Source organism: Andrena cerasifolii, chromosome 1 (genome assembly GCF_050908995.1).
Source record: "Andrena cerasifolii isolate SP2316 chromosome 1, iyAndCera1_principal, whole genome shotgun sequence".
In the NCBI taxonomy this organism is placed as follows: Eukaryota; Metazoa; Arthropoda; class Insecta; order Hymenoptera; family Andrenidae; genus Andrena; species Andrena cerasifolii.
The window spans coordinates 6,925,173-6,945,464 of NC_135118.1; the positions used below are offsets into that span (position 1 = coordinate 6,925,173).

General features: G+C 40.6%; 1 protein-coding gene across 2 annotated transcripts in view; it reads left to right on the forward strand.

Annotated features, from left to right (window-relative positions):
* The window catches only part of P130cas (Serine_rich_CAS and FAT-like_CAS_C domain-containing protein p130CAS), a 149,352-nt gene that overhangs the window by 74,593 nt on the left and 54,467 nt on the right, over window positions 1-20,292 (forward strand). For both annotated transcript variants that reach the window (XM_076821723.1, XM_076821727.1), the window contains exons 2-3: window positions 11,789-11,938; window positions 19,169-19,318. In XM_076821723.1, the coding sequence (XP_076677838.1) occupies window positions 11,789-11,938; window positions 19,169-19,318 (300 nt within the window). The remainder of the gene's footprint in view (window positions 1-11,788; window positions 11,939-19,168; window positions 19,319-20,292) is intronic.

Consider the following 20,292-nt stretch of genomic DNA (forward strand, 5'->3'; position numbering starts at 1 on the left):
ACTTTTCGACGGTGGGCGCGTGAAATGTGTAATTGGCTTTGGAGCGACGCCGCTTGCTGCGGTTGCGGGGATGTTTGTTTGCTCGATGTTTTCGGGTGGGTTACGATTATTGGAATTTTTTAGGGGTGGAATGGATGGGGTTGGTTTTTTTTTTTTTTGGTAGGGTGTTCAGTCACTTGAAGCGTTGTTTGGAGATTAGGATGCTTTGTGCGCGGTGCTGCGTCGCCTTTGGGCAGAGTTACTCGAGGTTTGGAGTAATCGAGTAATGCTGAGGATAGTAAAGGTGGTTGAATAGCGTGGTAATACTTTTGGATAATGTTTTCGGTTCGCTTGAACACTGGTTTCTGGTTGCCTGCTCGTGTATCAGAGGATATGGATGGAAATGAGTTTTGCACTTCAAATTTAGGTATATCAACAAAGTTTTATATCTGCGTCCATTTTCCCGAGGTTCATATGAACAGTATCTACTCTGCAGTTCACTAGTGGCAATAATGACAAAGTCTGCACAGGAGTAAAGTCAGGTCTTATCTCTATATTCCGAGACGATAACTTAGAGTTCTGGCTTTTGGACATAATGGATTTGGATGCTCCCTATTGTCCCCTAATTAGAATGCTAGAGCACGCCCTATATATTCCTCTCAACAATTGAAAGCTCATGATTTGGACAATGAAGCAGTGGCACGTAGGCACGGTAAAACTTCATTTATCCGAACGAATTTGGTCCCAGCGTTTGATTTACCGGACTTATTAACCCTTAACTGGTATCTTGGGGTAGCTCATGTCCCCAGACACGCAAAGTTCGCTGCAAAATTTTTGGTTGTCTAAGCTTGTAAACTGTTTTTCTAATTAATTTTATAATCATAGTTTAACTTTCTAGGTTTCTATTATTTTACACATTACCTAAGAACGAAATATTCATAGAGGTTGATTCAGGGTCGACTTTACAAATTTCTGTGTCCTTTTTTATTTGGGGTCTGCCACGACCCCAGTATACCAGCCACGTTTGCCAAAAACAGTATACCAGTTGAGGGTTAATGAGCTGTTATCAGGGGGTGAAAACGGCTATACCATCAGTTTCGGTTCCTGAAACGCTTACAAGAACCAACATTTTTATTTCCACTTTTGGCAAATTTGTCAAATCTGGAGCATTCGTATTGCACAAAGCAGTAATAGGTGCGGATTCAGGATTTTCAATAAATCGCCCATTCGTTACCGGATTTCCACCGAACGTGCACCAAACGATGTAGATTTTTTTACATATATTACGCGTCATAACTCAAAGACTGTCAAAAATGGTGTTGTTGCACCCCTCGCGCTGCGAGGTCCTCAAAAGTTTCCCCGTATTCGATTAGTGAAACAAACGATCGGAACGAATAAACAGTGACGGAAGGGAGAATCGGTGGACACCTAAATTATCCGAACGATCCAGTTACTTGAACCGCCATGTCGCCCGACATGTTCGAACAAACGCAGCCCTACTGTATCCGCCAAAACATCTCGCCATTTACGATACAAAGCGCGCGGAACAAGTGACCCGTGGCGCGGGTTGTTATTTCCAGTTTTAACCCAGTTTCCGTCCCGTGTTTATCGTTGCCTCGCGATCCTCGTAAAGTTTCAGGATTTGTTTTCCAGCGGGAAGGGAGAGAATCTGAAAGTAACGTTATGTACAAAACTCGTGGAGCGGTCGCCTATACGACGTAGCATTAAATGCCTGCGTTCGTGAAATACTGCGGGGCTAGGTGGTATCGGGCAGCAAGCGTTACCCGACAGGGGGATATCTTTGTAGCGTGCGAGGCCACTGGTTACAGGCACTCCACGGACTTTCCTTCGGTTTTATCGTGGTCGTTCGAGCACCCCGGCTAACTCTATAAACCATCAGATGACTGAATCTAGCCGGTGTACAAGCTAATAGAAAAGATGACGGCGGTCCCCCGTCAAAATATTGGCTTAGGATCGGCCCACGCTTCGCTTTGGACTCTAGATGCACTGGGTCACTTCGAATCACACGAGCAAACCGTGTCAGGGTGCTCTAATAGGGCAGAATGTTGGGGAAGGAACGTCCGGAGCTGAAAAGTTAACAGAAAGTAATATGTACAGTGGCTCGCATTAATATTCGGACACTTTTTAAAATCGCATAACTTTTTTAGAATTGGTCCAAACGACTTGAGTTTTTTTTTGAGAAGATAGAAGGATTAGTTTGCTAAATGACGTATTTGGTCGTTTTGAAAAAAAATTGTATTTGGTTGGAATAGCGAAAAGAATAGTAAAGGTCGGTTTTTAAACTTTTTTTGAGAGTTTTTAATGAAAATTAAAAAAAAAAAACGTTTGTAGATTGCAGTAAGTTGTATACGTGCCTAAAATTTCATCAAAATCGGTTAACGTTGCTCCGAGCTACAAACGTTTAAATTTCGCTAATTTCGGAAATTTTCGCGATTTTCGACCTTATTCTGCGACCTTTAAGCGTTTATAGCTCATAGTAACGTTAACCGATTTTGATGAAATTTTAGGCACGTGTGCAACTTACTGCAATCTACAAACGGTTTTGTTTTTAATTTTCATTACAAGCTCTCAAAAAAAAATTAAAAATCGACCTTTACTATTCTTTTCGCTATTCCAACCAAATACATTTTTTTTTCAAAACGACGAAACGCGTCAGTTAGCAAACTAATCCTTCTAGCTTCTCAAAAAAACTCAAGTACTTTGGACCAATTCTAAAAAAGTTATGCAATTTTAAAAAGTGTCCGAATATTAACGCGAGTCACTGTATGTATATTCGTGGAGCTAGGTGAGATCGTAGCAAACTAGAGTGTCGCCTGACGCGTCATGACGTAAAGCTGGCAATCTTGATATAGCAATTACATAAGTGAACTTTTTTACCCTTAGATGTTCACATATTTTACAAAATGAAAGGCATTAACGTGCTTTATTTCTTTTCTGTAGGGGTGCTGTAGGAAATTAATAGTAATACTGTGCTCTGAGGTAAAATACTATATATGCGTTTATTTATTTCGTCAGTCGCTCGCTGTCGCTCGCCTTTGTTAGCTCGCGTCGAACTGCCTGGGCCACGCTTGACCCCACCACGTCGCAATTCGAACGGCTCTCCTATGGACGAGGAGAGGTTGCGCTTCGCGACCGTTTGTTGTGGTCCGCGCTCTTTCCACGAAACTGCTATAAGGTGAATGTCCCAATTTCTGCTCATTTGAGAGGTAACTCGTCATAAAGAAGGTGTAAAAAATTTGTTTGTGATGAAAATTTGCAGAGTAATTGACTAATTCTTTAATAATAAATCAAGCAATTTAAAAACTATTTAAGGAAGATATTTCAAGATGTTTAACTATTAGTAATTTGTAATTAAATATATAATCCTCTAAATGTCCGTATTTCTGCTCACGAAAAATAGCGACGTATGTATTGACCCACGCTCGTGCAGCACTCGCGTAAATGTTTAAATAATTTAGAATAATTTTGTTGCAACTATAATACAAACGTAACGCATATAATAATAAGAAAAATATGAAATGATCAGAAATGGGGACATGAGCAGAAATTGGGACATTCACCTTAGCGCGTTTCGCTCGCCCCATTTTCTTTTCTCGTTTTTTTTTCATCACTGCCAAATTTACGTAGTAAGCACAATTTTCAAAGCAATGTGATTGACAAAATGACTCGCGTTCAACTTATTTTGCCGAAGACAGTGAGATACACATTTTTTCAATAAATATATTTTGTAAGAGGTGTAAGTTATTCGAGCGATGCAATAAGTATTTCCAGTGCTGTATGAGGATATTTCTCCGTCGTTTAATTTAACGACACCCTGTGTAGAATGGGTCGCCTTAAAGCCGCTGGGCCTTCTGCTGGGCGTACAATATCGCGCGTATCCTATCCTACTCGCATAAATATTTGTTCAGAGCGCGATCGGAATGTAGATCGATTCGAAATAGTCCCTTTCATCGAGGAAGGAATTCCAGTGGGTGCCTCCCGGCAGATATTAAATTCCCGCCACTGCGAGGAACGCTCCAACGGCACCACCTCAGTCAGGTGTTCGGCGGATTACGTATCGCCGCGAGTTTACCGCGGTGCATTAAAGATAATGGTCGTTATTTATCAAGAGCCGGTCGTCGCGTTCGCAGCGGTGACTCGCGCTTACCAGCGACTTATTTTAACGCGGAACTTTGATGGTGTTTCGATACTCCCATAGTTGGAACGAAATCAGTTAAGCCACATTCCCACTTGTGCAACTGCGAAACGCACTCGAAGCAGTTCACCCTTGAAGCACACGTCAAAAGCAAGGTTAATTTTACCCTATTTCATTCATGATCGCCTCAGAATAAAGTTCTGTATTGTGTTGTATACCAACGCCACTTAAATTTATTTTTCTATAGTTTTAGTCATTCGTTTACTGGTAGTAAATCTCTCTACAGATAGCTGGTTCTACAGATAGCAATAGCAAATATCCTAAATTCCCTTTCCTGTGATTTCATTCGTCCCTTATTACTCAACCCCTAAATAATCAATATATTAATAAGTCCGAAAGATTTATTAATAGATAATGGTATATCAGTAGATAAATTTTGGTTTATGTAGAAATCATTGATATATTAATAAGCTTCTTGTTGTATTATTATCTCCTGATTTATAAATAATTTATATATTCATATAGTTCAAATGTATTTATATAACGGAATATATATTAATTCATACACCTATTCATAAATATAAACGTATTTATATAAATTATTTATAGTATAATAAGTTCATTATTGAATCCCTATTTTTCTAATATAAATAATTTGTATATAGATAGATGCTTAAATATGATATTAGTATATAAATTATTTATATATAGATATCTATCTTATATATAAATAATTTATATACCTATCCTTTTACCTTGATCCCTATGCCTCATCCCTTTCAACCCCCACTTTCTGAACCACCAAAACCACCTATATATAACACGCAATATCTCTTTCAATACTAACTCTTTACTGTTGTCCCGAACAGTCTCGACATAATAGTCTAGCTCTAAAATCTATTAAGCTGCATTTCGTTTAAGTTTCCGTAAATTGTATTTTTATATGATTATATAAAATAAATGGAAATATCATAATTACGGAATACAACAATTAGAATCTGATCTGGGTACGATCTAAAATCCTTATCTTCTTCGAGAAGTAGTACTAACAAGTACCTAACACGCGTAGCTTGGTAATTTAGAATTAACAAAGATACCTTCCACCGTTTGAACCACCCTTAATCAAAGTCAAATCAAAGAAAAATATAAAATGTAGGTACTCGAGCTGCCATTTTAAACGAAGGTTACTCAAAGTTTACTAATAACGAAACAGCCTTGCACGTTCGCATAAACCCGGCTAACCACGAGCAACCAATTATGCCCCTATCATAAGTCACATCCGCAATCGAGAACTTCAAGTCAGCCAAGTCAATTCAGCCTTTAACCTCCAGCGCGCTTCACGTTACCGCAAGAATCGGTGCCGCGGTGCGCATCAATGTTACGAAATAACTCCACTGCGTCAGAGATGGGCAAATTTTTTACTTAAATAAAATTTCGAATAACGAATAAGAATTAAAAAAGTTATCCGGCGTGTGTCGACTAATGTTGACCCGTGTTAACTTTATTCGGCGAGTAAAGTTACTTTTTTTAGTCGTCGAACGCTTCAACTTCAGCGTCGAAAAAATTTTCAACTTCAAATTTAACTTTAACTTTAACTAAAAATCCGCGACTTTTTATTTTTTTTTTATGAAAACCTCGATTTTTACGGACCATATCATAGGTTGCGCGGGAAATGGCACATGTTTTATACATCTTGCAATTTTTTCAAGTCGACCTGAACCTCCGTTCATTCGCAAGCGAGGGAAATCCACGAGAAAGAAAAAGATTCGAGGAAAACGCGCTTAAAGTTTCTGGGCAAACTTTAACTTTAACTAAAACTTTAGCTTTATTCCACGTCCAAGTTAAAGTTAAAGTTGAAACAACTGATTCGTCGCTGAAGTTGAAACGCTCGAGGAAACAAAATGAACTTTGTTCGTCAAATAATCTAAAGTTAGAGTAACTTTTATTTGATCCGCTATTTAAATAATTTTTCATTTACTTAATCCCCAACTCTGCGCCGACCAGCAAGCCTCGCGATGGGCGTTAATCCACCGGCACCGCGAAGCTTCACCCCTCGGGGAGCGTTAACCCCGAAATAATTTTGACGAATTACGCGGCTGGCGGGCCGCCGATGTAATTCGATTAAAATCCACGTTGCGTCGACGTCCGCGGGAGCGAAACGACGCATCCATGCAGCATCATTGTGTCTTCATAATGCAGCCTTTGTTGCGCGAGGGTGCAGGGTCTAGCCGACGACTGCATACCTGTGCAAACACTGGCGCACCTGCGCAAACATTTTCCTGCCAGCTCGTGGCGGCAACAACATTCACGGGAGCCTCGTATTTCAATGTACACCGAGTCCCCTTGATTCTCGGGCACTAACCGCGGTCGCGCAATAAAAAGAGCCTTCTTTCACGCGCTGCGCGAGGAGGATACAGTAATGTCTCGAACAAAGGACAGGGTTTCTGGCTCGAAATTAGGTGATCGATGCCCCCTCCACTTCTTCTGTTGCCACGGCAAATGAGACGGACTGCGCGAGAGCGAAAGGTGCACTCACAATCACAGTTGGGCATTAATTAAATAAAAATTTATTTATGTAACGGATCGAATAAAAGTTACTTCAACTTTAGATTATTCGTCGAATAAAGCTAATCTGTGTGGGGAGCGTCTAGGAGGAGTAGTCTCTTTCTCTGCGGCACTACGTGAGTGCGATTGCTGTCCGAGAATCAAGAGAGCTCGGTGTACACTAGAGGCTATAAGGATGTAACTTGAGGCTAGTACGTGTATGTACATAATGTACAACGCGGCGTATCACACCGTGTTATTCGAAACACGGGACACAGGACGTCTTCTCTAACATTCCCATTAGAGATCCTTTGGGCATTGGGCATTGTGCGCGGCGCAGCAGGGCGATCTCGATGTCAAGAACGAAATTATTCCCTGCCCACTGCGCGGGTGGCGCGCACCGGGGGAAATAGCTTGAGGGGTTACCGCAGTCAGTAAGGTCAGAAAAAGAACGACTCTTTGGGAATTTATTTCTGAAAGTACATGCATAGTTTTAGACAAAGGTCTTTTTATTCGGATGAGGGACACTTTAACGGATTATTTTATTATGTTTTGGTGTAAAAATATTTATTTATTGAAAAATTACAACTGATTTCCCGGAAGCTGGTTTTAGAAATATGTTTCGCGGTGACCAACATTATTCGGAACTGGGCTATCTAAAATCAAAAAACGAAGAAGATTTAGGTAGTACAATAGTTTATTTAGTCTTTAATAGTTCCGTTTTATAGAATATTAATCTGGGACAAAATGGTGGATGTTAAAGTGGAATGATCGAGTTTCGTTGAAAAAACACTCTTTTTTAATCCAGAAAATAAAAAATATGCATTGGAATAACAAATGCTTCGATTAAAGACTGAATTTGAATGTCTAGAAGAAACCTACAAAGTTTCAGAAAGATTGGTGAAACGGTCTTAAGAAATCGTGGTCACCGGAATCTAAAAACCATTTCGCGAAATCAGTTGTAATTTTGCAATAAATAAATACTTTTACACCAAAACATAATATAATAACCTGTTACAGTGTTCCTCATCTGAGTACAAAAACCTTTGCATAAAAGATGCATGTACTTTCTGAAATAAATTCATAAAGAATCGTTCTTTTTCTGACCTTACTGACTGCGGTAACCCCTTAAGGGGTTATGCCTACCTGCAAAGTCTGAAAACACAAGTATTTTCGGGATTTTTTTTAAAACACTCGAAGACTTTTTTTTAAATAAACCTTTATGTATTCGAAAGTGTACACGTTAAACTACTTGTGGTAATTTTTGCGATGGAAAATATACATAAATAAAAAAAAATATTAGCGATCTCTCGGCAGCGATTTTTTTGTGAGTAGTTTGCGGTGAACATTCTAATTCCGACCTGGTTCATCTGAAATAAAGAATTCGCGGGAATTTAGTTAGTATATTGGATTATCTTGTCCTTAATCGTTTATTATCCCAAGATATTAATTTGCTACAAAATGGCAACTTCTCATAGCAAAAGTATCGATTTTCACCACAGAATCGCGCTCATGTTTCATCATTTTCCATCTGTAAAATAACAACTACCCAACGGAAATGAAAAACCCACGATTAAGGACAAGCTAATCTAATATACTGACTAAATTTGGTCGAATTTTTTATTTCTGATGAACCAGGTCGTAGCTATAGTGATCACCGTAATAAAAAAAGCGCTGTCGGGAGATCGCTTGTAATTCCATTATTTATTTAGTTATCGCATTGCAAAAAAAACTACAAGAACTTTAAAACATATACTTTCGAATATACTACCGCTAATTTAAAAAAAATCTTCAAATTGAAGAAAAAAAATCCCGAATATACTTGCGTTTTCAGACCTTGCAGGTAGGCATAACCCCTTAAGTACAAAACTGGCACCCCCATTTAAGTCCTCCATCAAAAATTCAAGAAAGAAATCCTTATGGCCACCTCAGCTCCCTAGTGAATCTTCATTCCTCAATCAGTCACCAATCACGAAGCAACATCTTCCCAATATATTCACCTGAATTCACACCTTTCTTCCCACCTCTGTCGATCGATCCACCATGCATCTCAAGTTCGTCGTGCACAGCAGACCAACAGGGATCGATCCTATTTTGAGAAGGATCATCGAGGGCCCAGTGGTGGCGCGATCGATATACGTAAGTCGACGAAGAATGCAGCTTAGCCCCGTAAAAGGGAAGCCGGTTGCCACGAACGTGTCAGGCCAGTCTGGCAGGTACAGGCGCTCACGACCTTTCGAACTGACATGTTTCGGAGCACCGCTCTGTTCTCCACGGTTAAACCGATCCGGGTCATCGCGCGGCGACGTTACGTACCCGCGATAGGAATAATTATGCGACGAGCCACCGCAATTAGGCGGCTCGGGCGCGACGACGGACGACCTACGTGGTGGTAACGGCGAAATTATGGCGGAACAGATGAAATCTTTGGGCTTAATGGCGCGTTTTTACGAGCGAACAAATTGTGAGGCGATGATCTTCTGGCGCGTCGTAATGTCACGGGGTTAATCGAGTTACCTCGCGCGTATCTGTGTTTTCCTCCTTTTTTGGTGGCGCTTTGAATTCGTGTCTAATTGCCAGGTGAATCTACTACCAATTAAAATATACACTCTTCCGTGCATCCCTCTCGAGTGACTGCTTGGGAGAATTCCTAGGTTAATTTTTTTAGTAATCGTTTGTAGTTTTTTCTTTGATTTCGTCTATAACTCCTGATAGTTTCTTCATTTCTTCGGTAATTTTTTATAGAAATTATTCCTCGACTTTCTAAGTGATTTTGTGATTATTTGTCCTTGAATCAATTGTGATTATTTGGTTCTTAACACGTGCTGTGTTCGGAAAATTATTTACACGCTTCGCGTAATTAGATTATGAAAATATTATTTTCTGTAGTTTAATGGCGAGTTGGACTCTTTGGAACTAAATAATTTCGCCAGATTACAGGAAAATTAAATTCCTCTTAGTATTAAGTATTAAGGATCAATTTCGGTGTAACGCCACAATTTTCTCTGGATAATTGCGCTTACAACTACGTTATCTGGTAATTTGATCCTAAAGGGTTGAATTGTCGATTGTCACGCGACGTAAAAAAACGAGTAACAAAGAGAATCAATTTAGCTCATTCAGGATTAATTTCCAATCACCGCTGATCGCCTTAGTCGGCCCAGTCACTCGCGTAGCGCCGCGCGCTAATTACTCTGCGATTAAAATCCTTAACCTCGCTTTTTCAGTCGTCTTCGTGGCTCGCACGGTCCACGTAACGGAAATGTCGTGGTTGATCCGTCGATTAATCGAAATGACGAAACTATGCGAGTCAATTATCCACGTTACTATAAAAACACTGATGCAGAGAACGGTAATTGAAAAAACCTTGTAGAAAACACTGCAAGTGTCAAAATTGAAAACAAAATTTTAGCGTGAATTTGATTTTTTGGCACTTACAGTGTTTTAGGAACTTAATCTTGCAACTAGGCGCTTAATCTTAATAGGCAATCATTTTTAAAATTTATTTAGAGTAATTAACAGAATACTGGGAGAATTGGGCCAGCATTACGAGTAAATTCCAAAGTGATTCATAATCCTTGTACAAGGATAGCCATATGCTCATTAAAAAAATACTGAGGACTGTACTTGAATTGTGATTACAGTTGAGTGACTTTCACATTATTTTACACATATCGTTGGGCATTAATTAATATTCAAAGAACGAAAGTTCTGTAATTAACGAAGCTGAATGGACACCGTGTAAAGGAAATGGCACGTCAAATTTCGTGAACGTTTCACTACCACAGTCTGCTAACTGAATTGCAAGGAACTCTGATCGTTGTCACGAGCTTGTATCGATCCTCCATTAGCCGGTTGCTTTCTAGGGCTTATCGAAGGTACAATACAAACCAATCATGAAAAATTTAATGATTGAACGTTAATTGCAAGGTAATATCGCGTATCGATAACTTCGAATTGGTTTTCATCGATAATTGTAATGATTTTCAATTGCTCGCAGACGCAATTAGCTAAACTGTTCAACTTTTCGTTTCGTACAATTAACAATTTACTATATTCTCGGGGACCCGCTCTGCCGTAATAACAACGCGTTCGTCGAACGAGTTTTTGTAGCAGCAATTACTCGCGAAACAATGAACACATATTCACCTTCTGTCAGAATTGCACGACTTTCTACCAGGCTTGAGTAATAACGCAAAAAAGGAAGAATAATGGATAAAATTTTGTGCACGAGTCCATCGATTGGAGAATTCTCAGATGACCGTGCAGTTGAATTTACAGTAATTGTCACGCCTCAAGTGCACGTGTACTTGAATAACATTCGAATTCATTTCTATTGAAATCAGAGGTTGTTTCGGTGCAAGTTAATTCCGTCATTTTGTATCACGTAGAAATCGGAAATCTGCATTGAAAATTTCTTCTTTGGACCACGTATTTTTGGGGCACCTATATAAATATCTTATTTTTGCGGCAAGAACTGCGTGCGTTATTCGACCATATTGGTAACACGTGTACTAATTCAAGCTGACACCCCTTCAAGCGCCCCTTCCCTCGTCGACTCATTTCCCAAAGTCGCCAGATGACATCACTGTTTGCCCCGAAAAGTGGATAGTGTGTAAATTGTTGTCATCGCGTCGAGGCACTTTAATTGAACTCGCAATCAGTTGAAAGCGGGGGAAACATGGCGCGGTTGCCTCGTGAGCGCCGCGTCCACTGTGACACTTGCACTTCGTCTTAAATTGCTCGTCGTATCTCGTCCAAGAACGTTTCGCTTCTCGAAATAGCTAGGATTTTATGAATTCAAGTGGTTAATTGGACTGATCCAGCCTGTCGTAAATGCAGTAAAATTATTCCTTTCCCACGGACATGAATTGAATTTCAGTCGAGTTTCAATTCATTTAAAACAAGGAAAATCCAGGTGTGTTTAATAATATTTTTCACGAACAAGTTTTCCTTTTCTAAGATAGCACCTAAGAAAAGAAAATTAAGCGAAACATTAACATCGAGCATTGCATTAATAATACTAGCTGAAAGGATGTTAACGCAACTAGCACGCGCGAGGGACGAATTCAATAGCAATGCTTTAATTTCTATTTCTTTCTGTTGCAGCAAAAATGCGTGAAAGCACGTGCCCTGTACGACAACATCGCGGAGGCGCCCGACGAGCTTGCTTTCCGAAAAGGCGACGTTCTCACTGTGCTGGAGCAGAACACCGCTGGTCTTGAGGGTTGGTGGCTGTGCGCCCTGCGCGGCAGACAGGTAATTACCTCCCCTAACGGAACTTTCCGACGCACTTTCCCGACGAAAAGTTAATTGTTTCGCGTAGCTGCGGTGCTTTGGTCGGGAAACATTTGGACGGGAGAAGAATGAGTTATGTTTATAATGAAACGCCGCACAGTGGGACAAAACGATCTGACGGTGATAAAAAATCTATAACTTTGGTTCTGGTCTAGATATTTTAATGAAATTCGGCTCGATTTAACCGCAAATTTACGGGTTTTAAGTTGTATTAATATAAGTGATATTAACCCTCGGAAGCCCGTGCTAGGTCCGTGTATATAGACCCATGTTTTCGAAAAGTGGGGCTACTGACCATTTACAATTCACATTTTATTAACATCCTTACTAGTTACTGTATTATATTATGGTAGACACTGTTTTTTAATATTTGCTATTGTTTTCATGTGATCGGTGCTGAAATTTTGCCAAAATCGTGAATGTTAAGAGCTTATCAAAAACCTTAATGTTTCCCATAGTTTTTATTCACGATTCTGAAAAATTTTTCTTTCAGAGGTGCGATTTAAGTTAGTTACAAAGTTAATTACATAGCCATATGTTCTATTAAGGCCATACATTCGAGTAAAATGTTAACAAACTTTTTATACAATTTTAAAAAATTGCAACCATTTGCAATGTTATATAAAAATCCGCGACTTTTTAATTTTTTTTTTTTTATGAAAATCTCGATTTTTTACGGACCATATCATAGGTTGCGCGGGAAATGGCACATGTTTTATACATCTTGTAATTTTTTCAAGTCGACCTAAACCTCCGTTCATTCGCAACCGAGGGAAAACCTTAGACCATATATACTTATAGACACGGCTTCAGATAACTGCCTTGACGCAAAGATTAAATCATCTACGTGACGTCACATGTGGGCAAAGTAATGATGGAAGTTACAGCGATGTATAAATATTTCCGAAAATGCGATTTAATCATTGTCTTTGCAATTCTTTATAAAACATGTTTGCACCTTTATTAATAATTATTCCAAAATTAATCACAGAAAAAGATAGAACCCCACTTGTATATATGGTATGAGGTACTATCCACCGTTTTGAATTATCTTTTGCCCACAAGTGACGTCACTTTTGCCCATTATCTTTGATTTACTATGACTCGTGGCTTCATATAGAGCAGGCCGTGTCTATAGGTATACATGGTCTAAGGGGAAAACCAAGAGAAAAACAGATTCGAGGAAAACGCGTTTAGAGTTTCTGGGCGAAGGCGACGGGGTAGGTTGCCGGTTGACCTTTTTAGTTGCCGAATCAACAATTTTGCGAATTTTAATACAAATCAAGCGAGACTTTCTTCAGAAAAGATAGTACTTTCGGCGAATGCAATAAAAAAATCGATTTTTCGACTGCCTAGTCCCCTTAAGGGGGTTTCAAATCCTGGCGCCACAAACTTACAAACGTTTCTTCCCCATTTACTACCGTCACCATCTCCGCTCAACCCTTCCGCGCTCCTACCACATTCCCAAAAATTCCTAATTAAAGTGACCCGTCGCATCTACTAAACACCCCCATCCCCATTACGTATGCACAAATATTTCCCCCGCTACTCGAACCCGGAACCCACCCTTCGACGACCCATCACTCTCCATCCTCTCGATCGCCCTACTTCGCGAGTGCCAGCGATCGAACGACCACTTGCATACATAAACTTCCACGTTCATCTAGGCCCCATGTGCTCGCGTCGCGAGCCCAGCCGCGGTTCTATTAACGTCTGACGGAGTATATCAGGCATACTGGACGAGAAACACGTGAGCTGACGTACTAGACGCGGTCGCTGCATTATTTATGCAACGCGACGTAATGCGCTGTGCTCATCCACGAGCAAGGGGGCAGAGGAACAGAGAGGCTTTCCTTGCCTCTCTCTCTCTCGCTGGAGACATGACACGGCATTATTATCGCGGAAATGGGACGCACGGCCGGGCCGTTACAGGCCCCGATCTAAGATCTTCATCTGCGGTCTCGGATACGATAGGGGGGCTCCCTAGCGAACACGGGGGGACACGAGCCTGGTAGTGTGACCCGTCGGGATCGTTTCCGCGTTCGACATCTGTTCGAAAGATTTCCGTGAGGGTCCACGACCTACGGCAAACTCGTTACCAGGCTTATCTCTGTGATTTCCACGACCTGTCCCCTGTCAGAGGATATCCCTCTCGCGGTGGCGCAACCTCTATTCGATACACCGACCGACTTCCGCAATGGAGACGGTGCTGTTTAAAGGTCTAAACGCACCTATCAGTTCCGTGACAGATCAGTGTCGCCGCGCCAGTGGTAAGAGGAAGAAATCCTCCATGCCCCTCTTCTTCTTATCACTGGCACGCCGGCACTGATGAAATACGCTAGGGGAAGAACTCTAGGAAACCCCAGTGACTATTAACACTAGTAGGGGAAGGTGGGGCAAGGCGGGGTACCCCCCGTATCTCGTGATACAAACGCACTAATTAAAATTGCAAGGATTAAAGTAATAAAATAAAATAAAATAGTAGACCTAGGAGGAATTGAGGAGAATAGACTTTAATTGCCATTTCTCTTTCTTCTAGGTAATTAACAAACCATCTTGTATATTTGTAAATACTGCATATACATCATACGTAAATTATAACCTGTTTCTTTTAGAGCAACACATTTTGGTTATTTTCCTGGAAAGTCCTCAACATTATCCTTTGTCTTATATATATATATATATATATATATATATATATATATATATATACACTTTATTTATATTGTTTTTTAATTGGTACCCCACCCGTGGGGTAAGATGGGGAGAAACGACTTTTTCTGAATTTTTGTATTTATTCCATTGAAACCTGTAAAACTCAGGTTGATTCGCAGTTAAACTGCAAGACTTATTACCAAAGAATGGTTCAGACATAAAATTGATTATTTGATTATGAAAATCTGTGTTTTATTCATCATCGAACCTTAACTACCCCGTCTTGCCCCACCTTCCCCTAACTATGAGAAGCTACACCGTGACGGTTCAGTAGCGTCAGTGTCGGTGACTGGCACGGACAAGTGCGAACTGCTCCAGTCCAAAGCAGGGAAACGATATTTTTTACCACTCACACTGACGTCACTCAACCGTAACGATACGCGCGAATCCGCCGCAAGGCGGATCACTTCTAGTGTGGTAACTTCGTGGGTTAACTTCGTGGAATGTTGTTAGGTACCAACGATGAACTTTTTAACACCTTAAGCGGAGCAAGGGTTTGATGAATACAGTTCTAGGTCAGATTTTGAAAATTCGGCGCAAAGCGAACATTGAACTTCGGTTGCTTTGAAAGTCAACGTTTGGGGCCTTCTGGGAAATTGTTTCGATGCTGTTTAGACAGTATCGAGGTGGGAACACGCCGAAGCCAGTCGAAGTGTTGAAGAGTGTCTAGATAGGCTGATTTGCAATGTTGAAATATTTATAGGAGAATAGTAGATGCTTTGTAGTTTTGTCTGAGCGGGGTAAATGCATTCTGTATACAGAAGTGTGAATACGATTCATTAACTGATGAGATATTCACTGGAAGCAACGAATCTTTACATTCACCTTCTCTGCTTTTTTTCCTGACCACGTTGTTTTAATATTCCTCCTCGTGACTTGGAATACTAAAGAGGTATTCGCCTAGAGCAAGGTGCTTGGGAATTTACTGAATCTCTTCCCTGATTTATGTTTACGTAATTAGTAAGCTGGGAGCGAAGGGCAGCCTATTTAAAGAATTCTAAGTTTCCCTTGATTCTCTGGTATTGGAGTTTGGTTTCACGTTCTTGTCTGAAGCTGACACCCACCATATTGATCCCCTTTGGCACAGACAGAGGGCATGCAATAACGCACATGGTGTCCGTTGAAAAGGAACCTTAGGGGTGATTTGAAATTGGAAAATAAGGGTGCATGTCTGTAATGTGAATTTACAAAGAAATTACGCATCTACCAGCTGTTGCAGCTGACAACGAGTCTTCGCGTCTAACGTCGCTCCACCATTCTACCTACAATACTATATCTAGGTACATTTCTTTGCGTCGAAGAAAGACACTTCAAGTACACTTTAAGTGGCACTTAAAAATCTTCAAACTTCTACTTATAAAAATAGATACATTAACCGAGTGTTTCCCAACCTTTATCGAGTTGCAACCCCCTTTTATAATACTCAAATAACCTTCGACCCCTCCTCCCCACATATAAGATAACATAAATTTAATAATATAAAGAAGACGCATTAAGAGTAGGTATTTCAGAGTATAATTCAAACTTAATAATTAAACTAAATAAGTGTTAAAAATCGCCAACTAAAAACAACTGTGGCGATCCCCCAGAGAACACTTCGCGACCCACAGTTTGGGAATCACTGCGTTAACCCTTTAAACTCGTATTTCAATAATAAGGTAATTCAAACTGAAGTAGAATTACCAATAGGAAGCTCATTCATTTCAAAGCCAAAAATACAGCGATATTAAGTATCCATTAACCCTCCCCCAAATTAAAGATTTACCAATCAATTCCCCAACGCCGTCGTCAACGTCACAAGCTATCGAAACGATATTCCACCGATTCAAGTCACACTCAATCGACCCCTGCACAACGTTCTAATCAATCCGCTTCGATCGCGATTCCCCGAAATCTTTGATCAGCGGATTGCCAGATTGAGGACAGATCCCGAGTTGTTCATTGGAGTCGAAAGTTGGCAGAAGACGCGAGGTTTCGGTTGCCTCGGCTCTCAGGGCACGCGTCATTGACTTTGGAATCCATTTGTCTCGCACGTCCACACGAAAATTAACAGCAGATGCGCCACGTAACGGGTGTACGGACGGTCCTGATCAAACGAGCCTGGTCGCTCGCCTTCCTAAGTCCGCCAAGTCAATGGAATTCGTAGTGGAGCGAGGTTTGCCCCGGTGTATTGTCGTCCTCGGCCTCCTATGCCACGGCAAATGAACAGTTTTGTAGAGCTGGGTACACAGAGCACCGTCTGCTCGCTGTTTCGAAAATGAACGCCCCTTGTTCCCTCGGCCGTATGTGCCCGCGCGCGCAGCATGGTGGTAGACGCGAATTCTCCGCTGTCAGGAAATTCGTGATAGTTGGACTTTACAATGACGGAGAGTTAAGGGGGTAGCTATGCTTTTCATTGCACTGTTTTTTAGTTTAATCGCTTAGGTGACGAGGTGTCGAAGTTGTTGAAACTTTTAGTTCTTCTTCTGAGAATTATTTTTAATCTTTTGGGCCTCTTCGTCACTCGAACATTCATTGTCTCAGTTTCACAATTAACAACTGACACGATTCGTCGTTCGGTTCAACAGTATTCTACCGTGCAATAATTACTTTTCACTGACAAGCAACACTATTCAATTGATGATGGAATCACGCAGATTTCTTTATATAGATCGAAAGTATATGTCACACAGGTCACAAAAATGTAAATAAAAGATGCTCCGAACAGCTGGTCTTACCTTGAAAAATCAACGAAGGTGGAACAGGGGAAAGAAGAGAAATGAGGGAAAGAGAATGACAAATCTGCCTGTTCAAATTTCAATATCTCTATTATATGAAAATACATTATAGTAAATTAATGATAACTCTTTAACGATAGATAATAATTAGAAAAAAATAATGATAATAAATGATAATACTAATGATGTCAGTGACATGTTTAGACTGTCTCGTTGGTCAAGGTATGAAAGAGACAGTGTTCGCTCGTTATAGTCATTGTGAAATTTATTATTGCTTCGATCAGTTTTTTAAACTTTCTTATCGACAAGATTAAATAATAAATGTAATGGTTACTATTACCCACTGTTGTGATTTCATTAGTATTATCATTTCTTATCATTAATTTTGTCTAATTACTATCTATTATTAATCTATTATCATTCATTTACTATAATGTATTTTCATATAATAGAGATAATTAAATTTCAACACACGGATTTGTCATTCCCTTTCCCTCATTTTTCTTCCTTTCCCGGTTCCACCTTTGTCGATTTTTCAAGGTCAGACCAGCTTTTGGGAGCATCATTAGTTTACATTTTTCTGACCTTTGTGATATATACTTTCGATCGGTATAAAAAAATCTGCGCCATTCCATCATCAATTGAATAGTGTTCCTTGTGAGTGATATATAATGTACACAAATTGTAATGAATTCTCCCCATAATGTTGAGCTTAAAGATCTTCCACATTTAAATTCCCCCAAAAGTAAAGTCACCTCCCCATTTAAGTCTCCACAGATTTCACGATGCTCCTACTCCTTGATCGCGCGTTTACTTCTTAAAACGTTTCCGAGCACCAACCTCAGGTAGACATGTCGCGCAGCTGCGACTGTCGCAAGGGCGAAAGTCACGATATAAACGCGTGTCGCACACGCTGAGAAACTGAGAACTCGATACGCGCAGCCCTCAGAGTTTGTACGCCGAATGTGCGAGCTATGCGACACCGTCCTTCTGCGTGGAGAGACCCTCCAGTGGCAAGATGCAGCTTAGGCCCAGCCCGTTTATTCTCGTCCCGATTGCACGGAATCATAGGGCCGCGCAGACGGCTAATTGGAGCTTCCTTTCGTATCCGAGAGCTCTGACAACTTCAGAGTATGTATTTCTGGAATGCTGAGAGGGTTCTTCGGGGATAAGCGAGCGGCTGAAATGCCAGCAACTAGCTGAAGTTCCTCTCTTTTTCTTCCCTCTTTTGTGTTCAGCTGTAATCCGCGAAATCGATGCAGCGTTGTTGATGATGAATGAAACGAGTCACTTAATGATGGTACGTACATTTCGTAAGTGGAATGTATGTTCTAGCAGTCTTACAGTGCTTTAAAAAAGCTGGCCCATGTCACAACCATTTACCTAAGAAATCTAATAAGTCGGTTATTTGAGTAATTGAAAAAATTCCAGTAGCTTGATTATTCACAGTAGTGGTGCAAAGAAAGTTTGAACTGTGAATGGTAATAGAAGTAAAATAGTTTTATTAGAAATAATTATATTTTAAAATTTATATCCCATGAATTAGGGGCTCCTTAGGATAGAATGATGCCAATACATATTAAGTTTGTTATGCAGACATTTATACATATGACTCTTAAGCTTTCTTTTGACCACAGCTGTACGCGAGTTATTTAGTAGTAATATAGCAAAGTGATAGGGCAAAATGACAATATTGTACTGCATTACAGCTTCAATGCCGTCGTTGCGTTCGCTATACATTCTCCTTTTCTCTTCCCAGGGCATCTGTCCAGGAAATCGACTGAGACTGCTAGTTGGCCAATATGATACAGGGGGTTGTTTGGTTGGCAGCAGGGCAGACCTAACCATTTCTGAAGACGGTATACAGAGGCATGGAAAACGGCGTAGCTGGCACGTTCAACCGAACAGGGTGAGTTGCCTTGTGAAACAATCCTGTTATTAAATTCATGGGGCACAGAACGTTTCTGTAGAACGTACACGTCTTCCCTTCCACGAGGACCATGGTACAAAATCGCAGCTACATTTTACATTGACAAATTTTAAGAAAAACATTAACATAATCCTCATATCAAAGTTGAATTTCAATAGAACATATCTCGCTTTTCGAATACATTGATTCCCTTGAGTTGACTCAGAAGTAATCACTGCTTTCTTGTACCAACTTTATTGCTCATTGGAAAAGTTCACAAAGTAATTTAATCTAAGCTATATTCTGCATTATTACCTACAATTCTCCCAATTTGATAATAACTTGTCAAATCCCTTCGCGAAAATATATCAACGTTCCATAATGAACACACTCCACATCTACGATAGTGAAAATAATCCCAAGTCTCTGATCGACTCCAAATTGAAGCACAAAACGTTAGTACGTGCATACCACGTTTGATGGATTCGTTTAAATACCCGTCCACGTCAATTGCACATTGCTCCCTTTAGCACTTGATCCAGCACCGCTCGTTTGGCGTCATCGATACCGCGGTTCCATCTATTGTCCCCTTACTCTGGGGACGTACTTTATGGTTGGGTGTATACGCAGCTGCCCCCCGCTATTAATTTATTTCCAATTTGAAAAGACGTAGAAATTCATAAAGTCCACCTCTGCCGCGACTACCCTGTCCCATCGATCGACATTATACGCGGGACGCGGCTCGGAGCCACAATGCCGTCGCTGGCTCCATTGTGCAGAGCCCCTCGTTGCACCCCGTTCTACGCGGCCTGTAGTCCACGTACGAACGGGATCTGTCAAAATCAGCTGACTACCAATTCGTTTCCCGGCCACTCTCCTGGCCACTGCTGCGTGTCTGCCTCTGGCGTCGCTCAGCATCTGTCGACCACGACAGTTCAGATAGAAACGAACACCGCGACACGATTGATCGATCC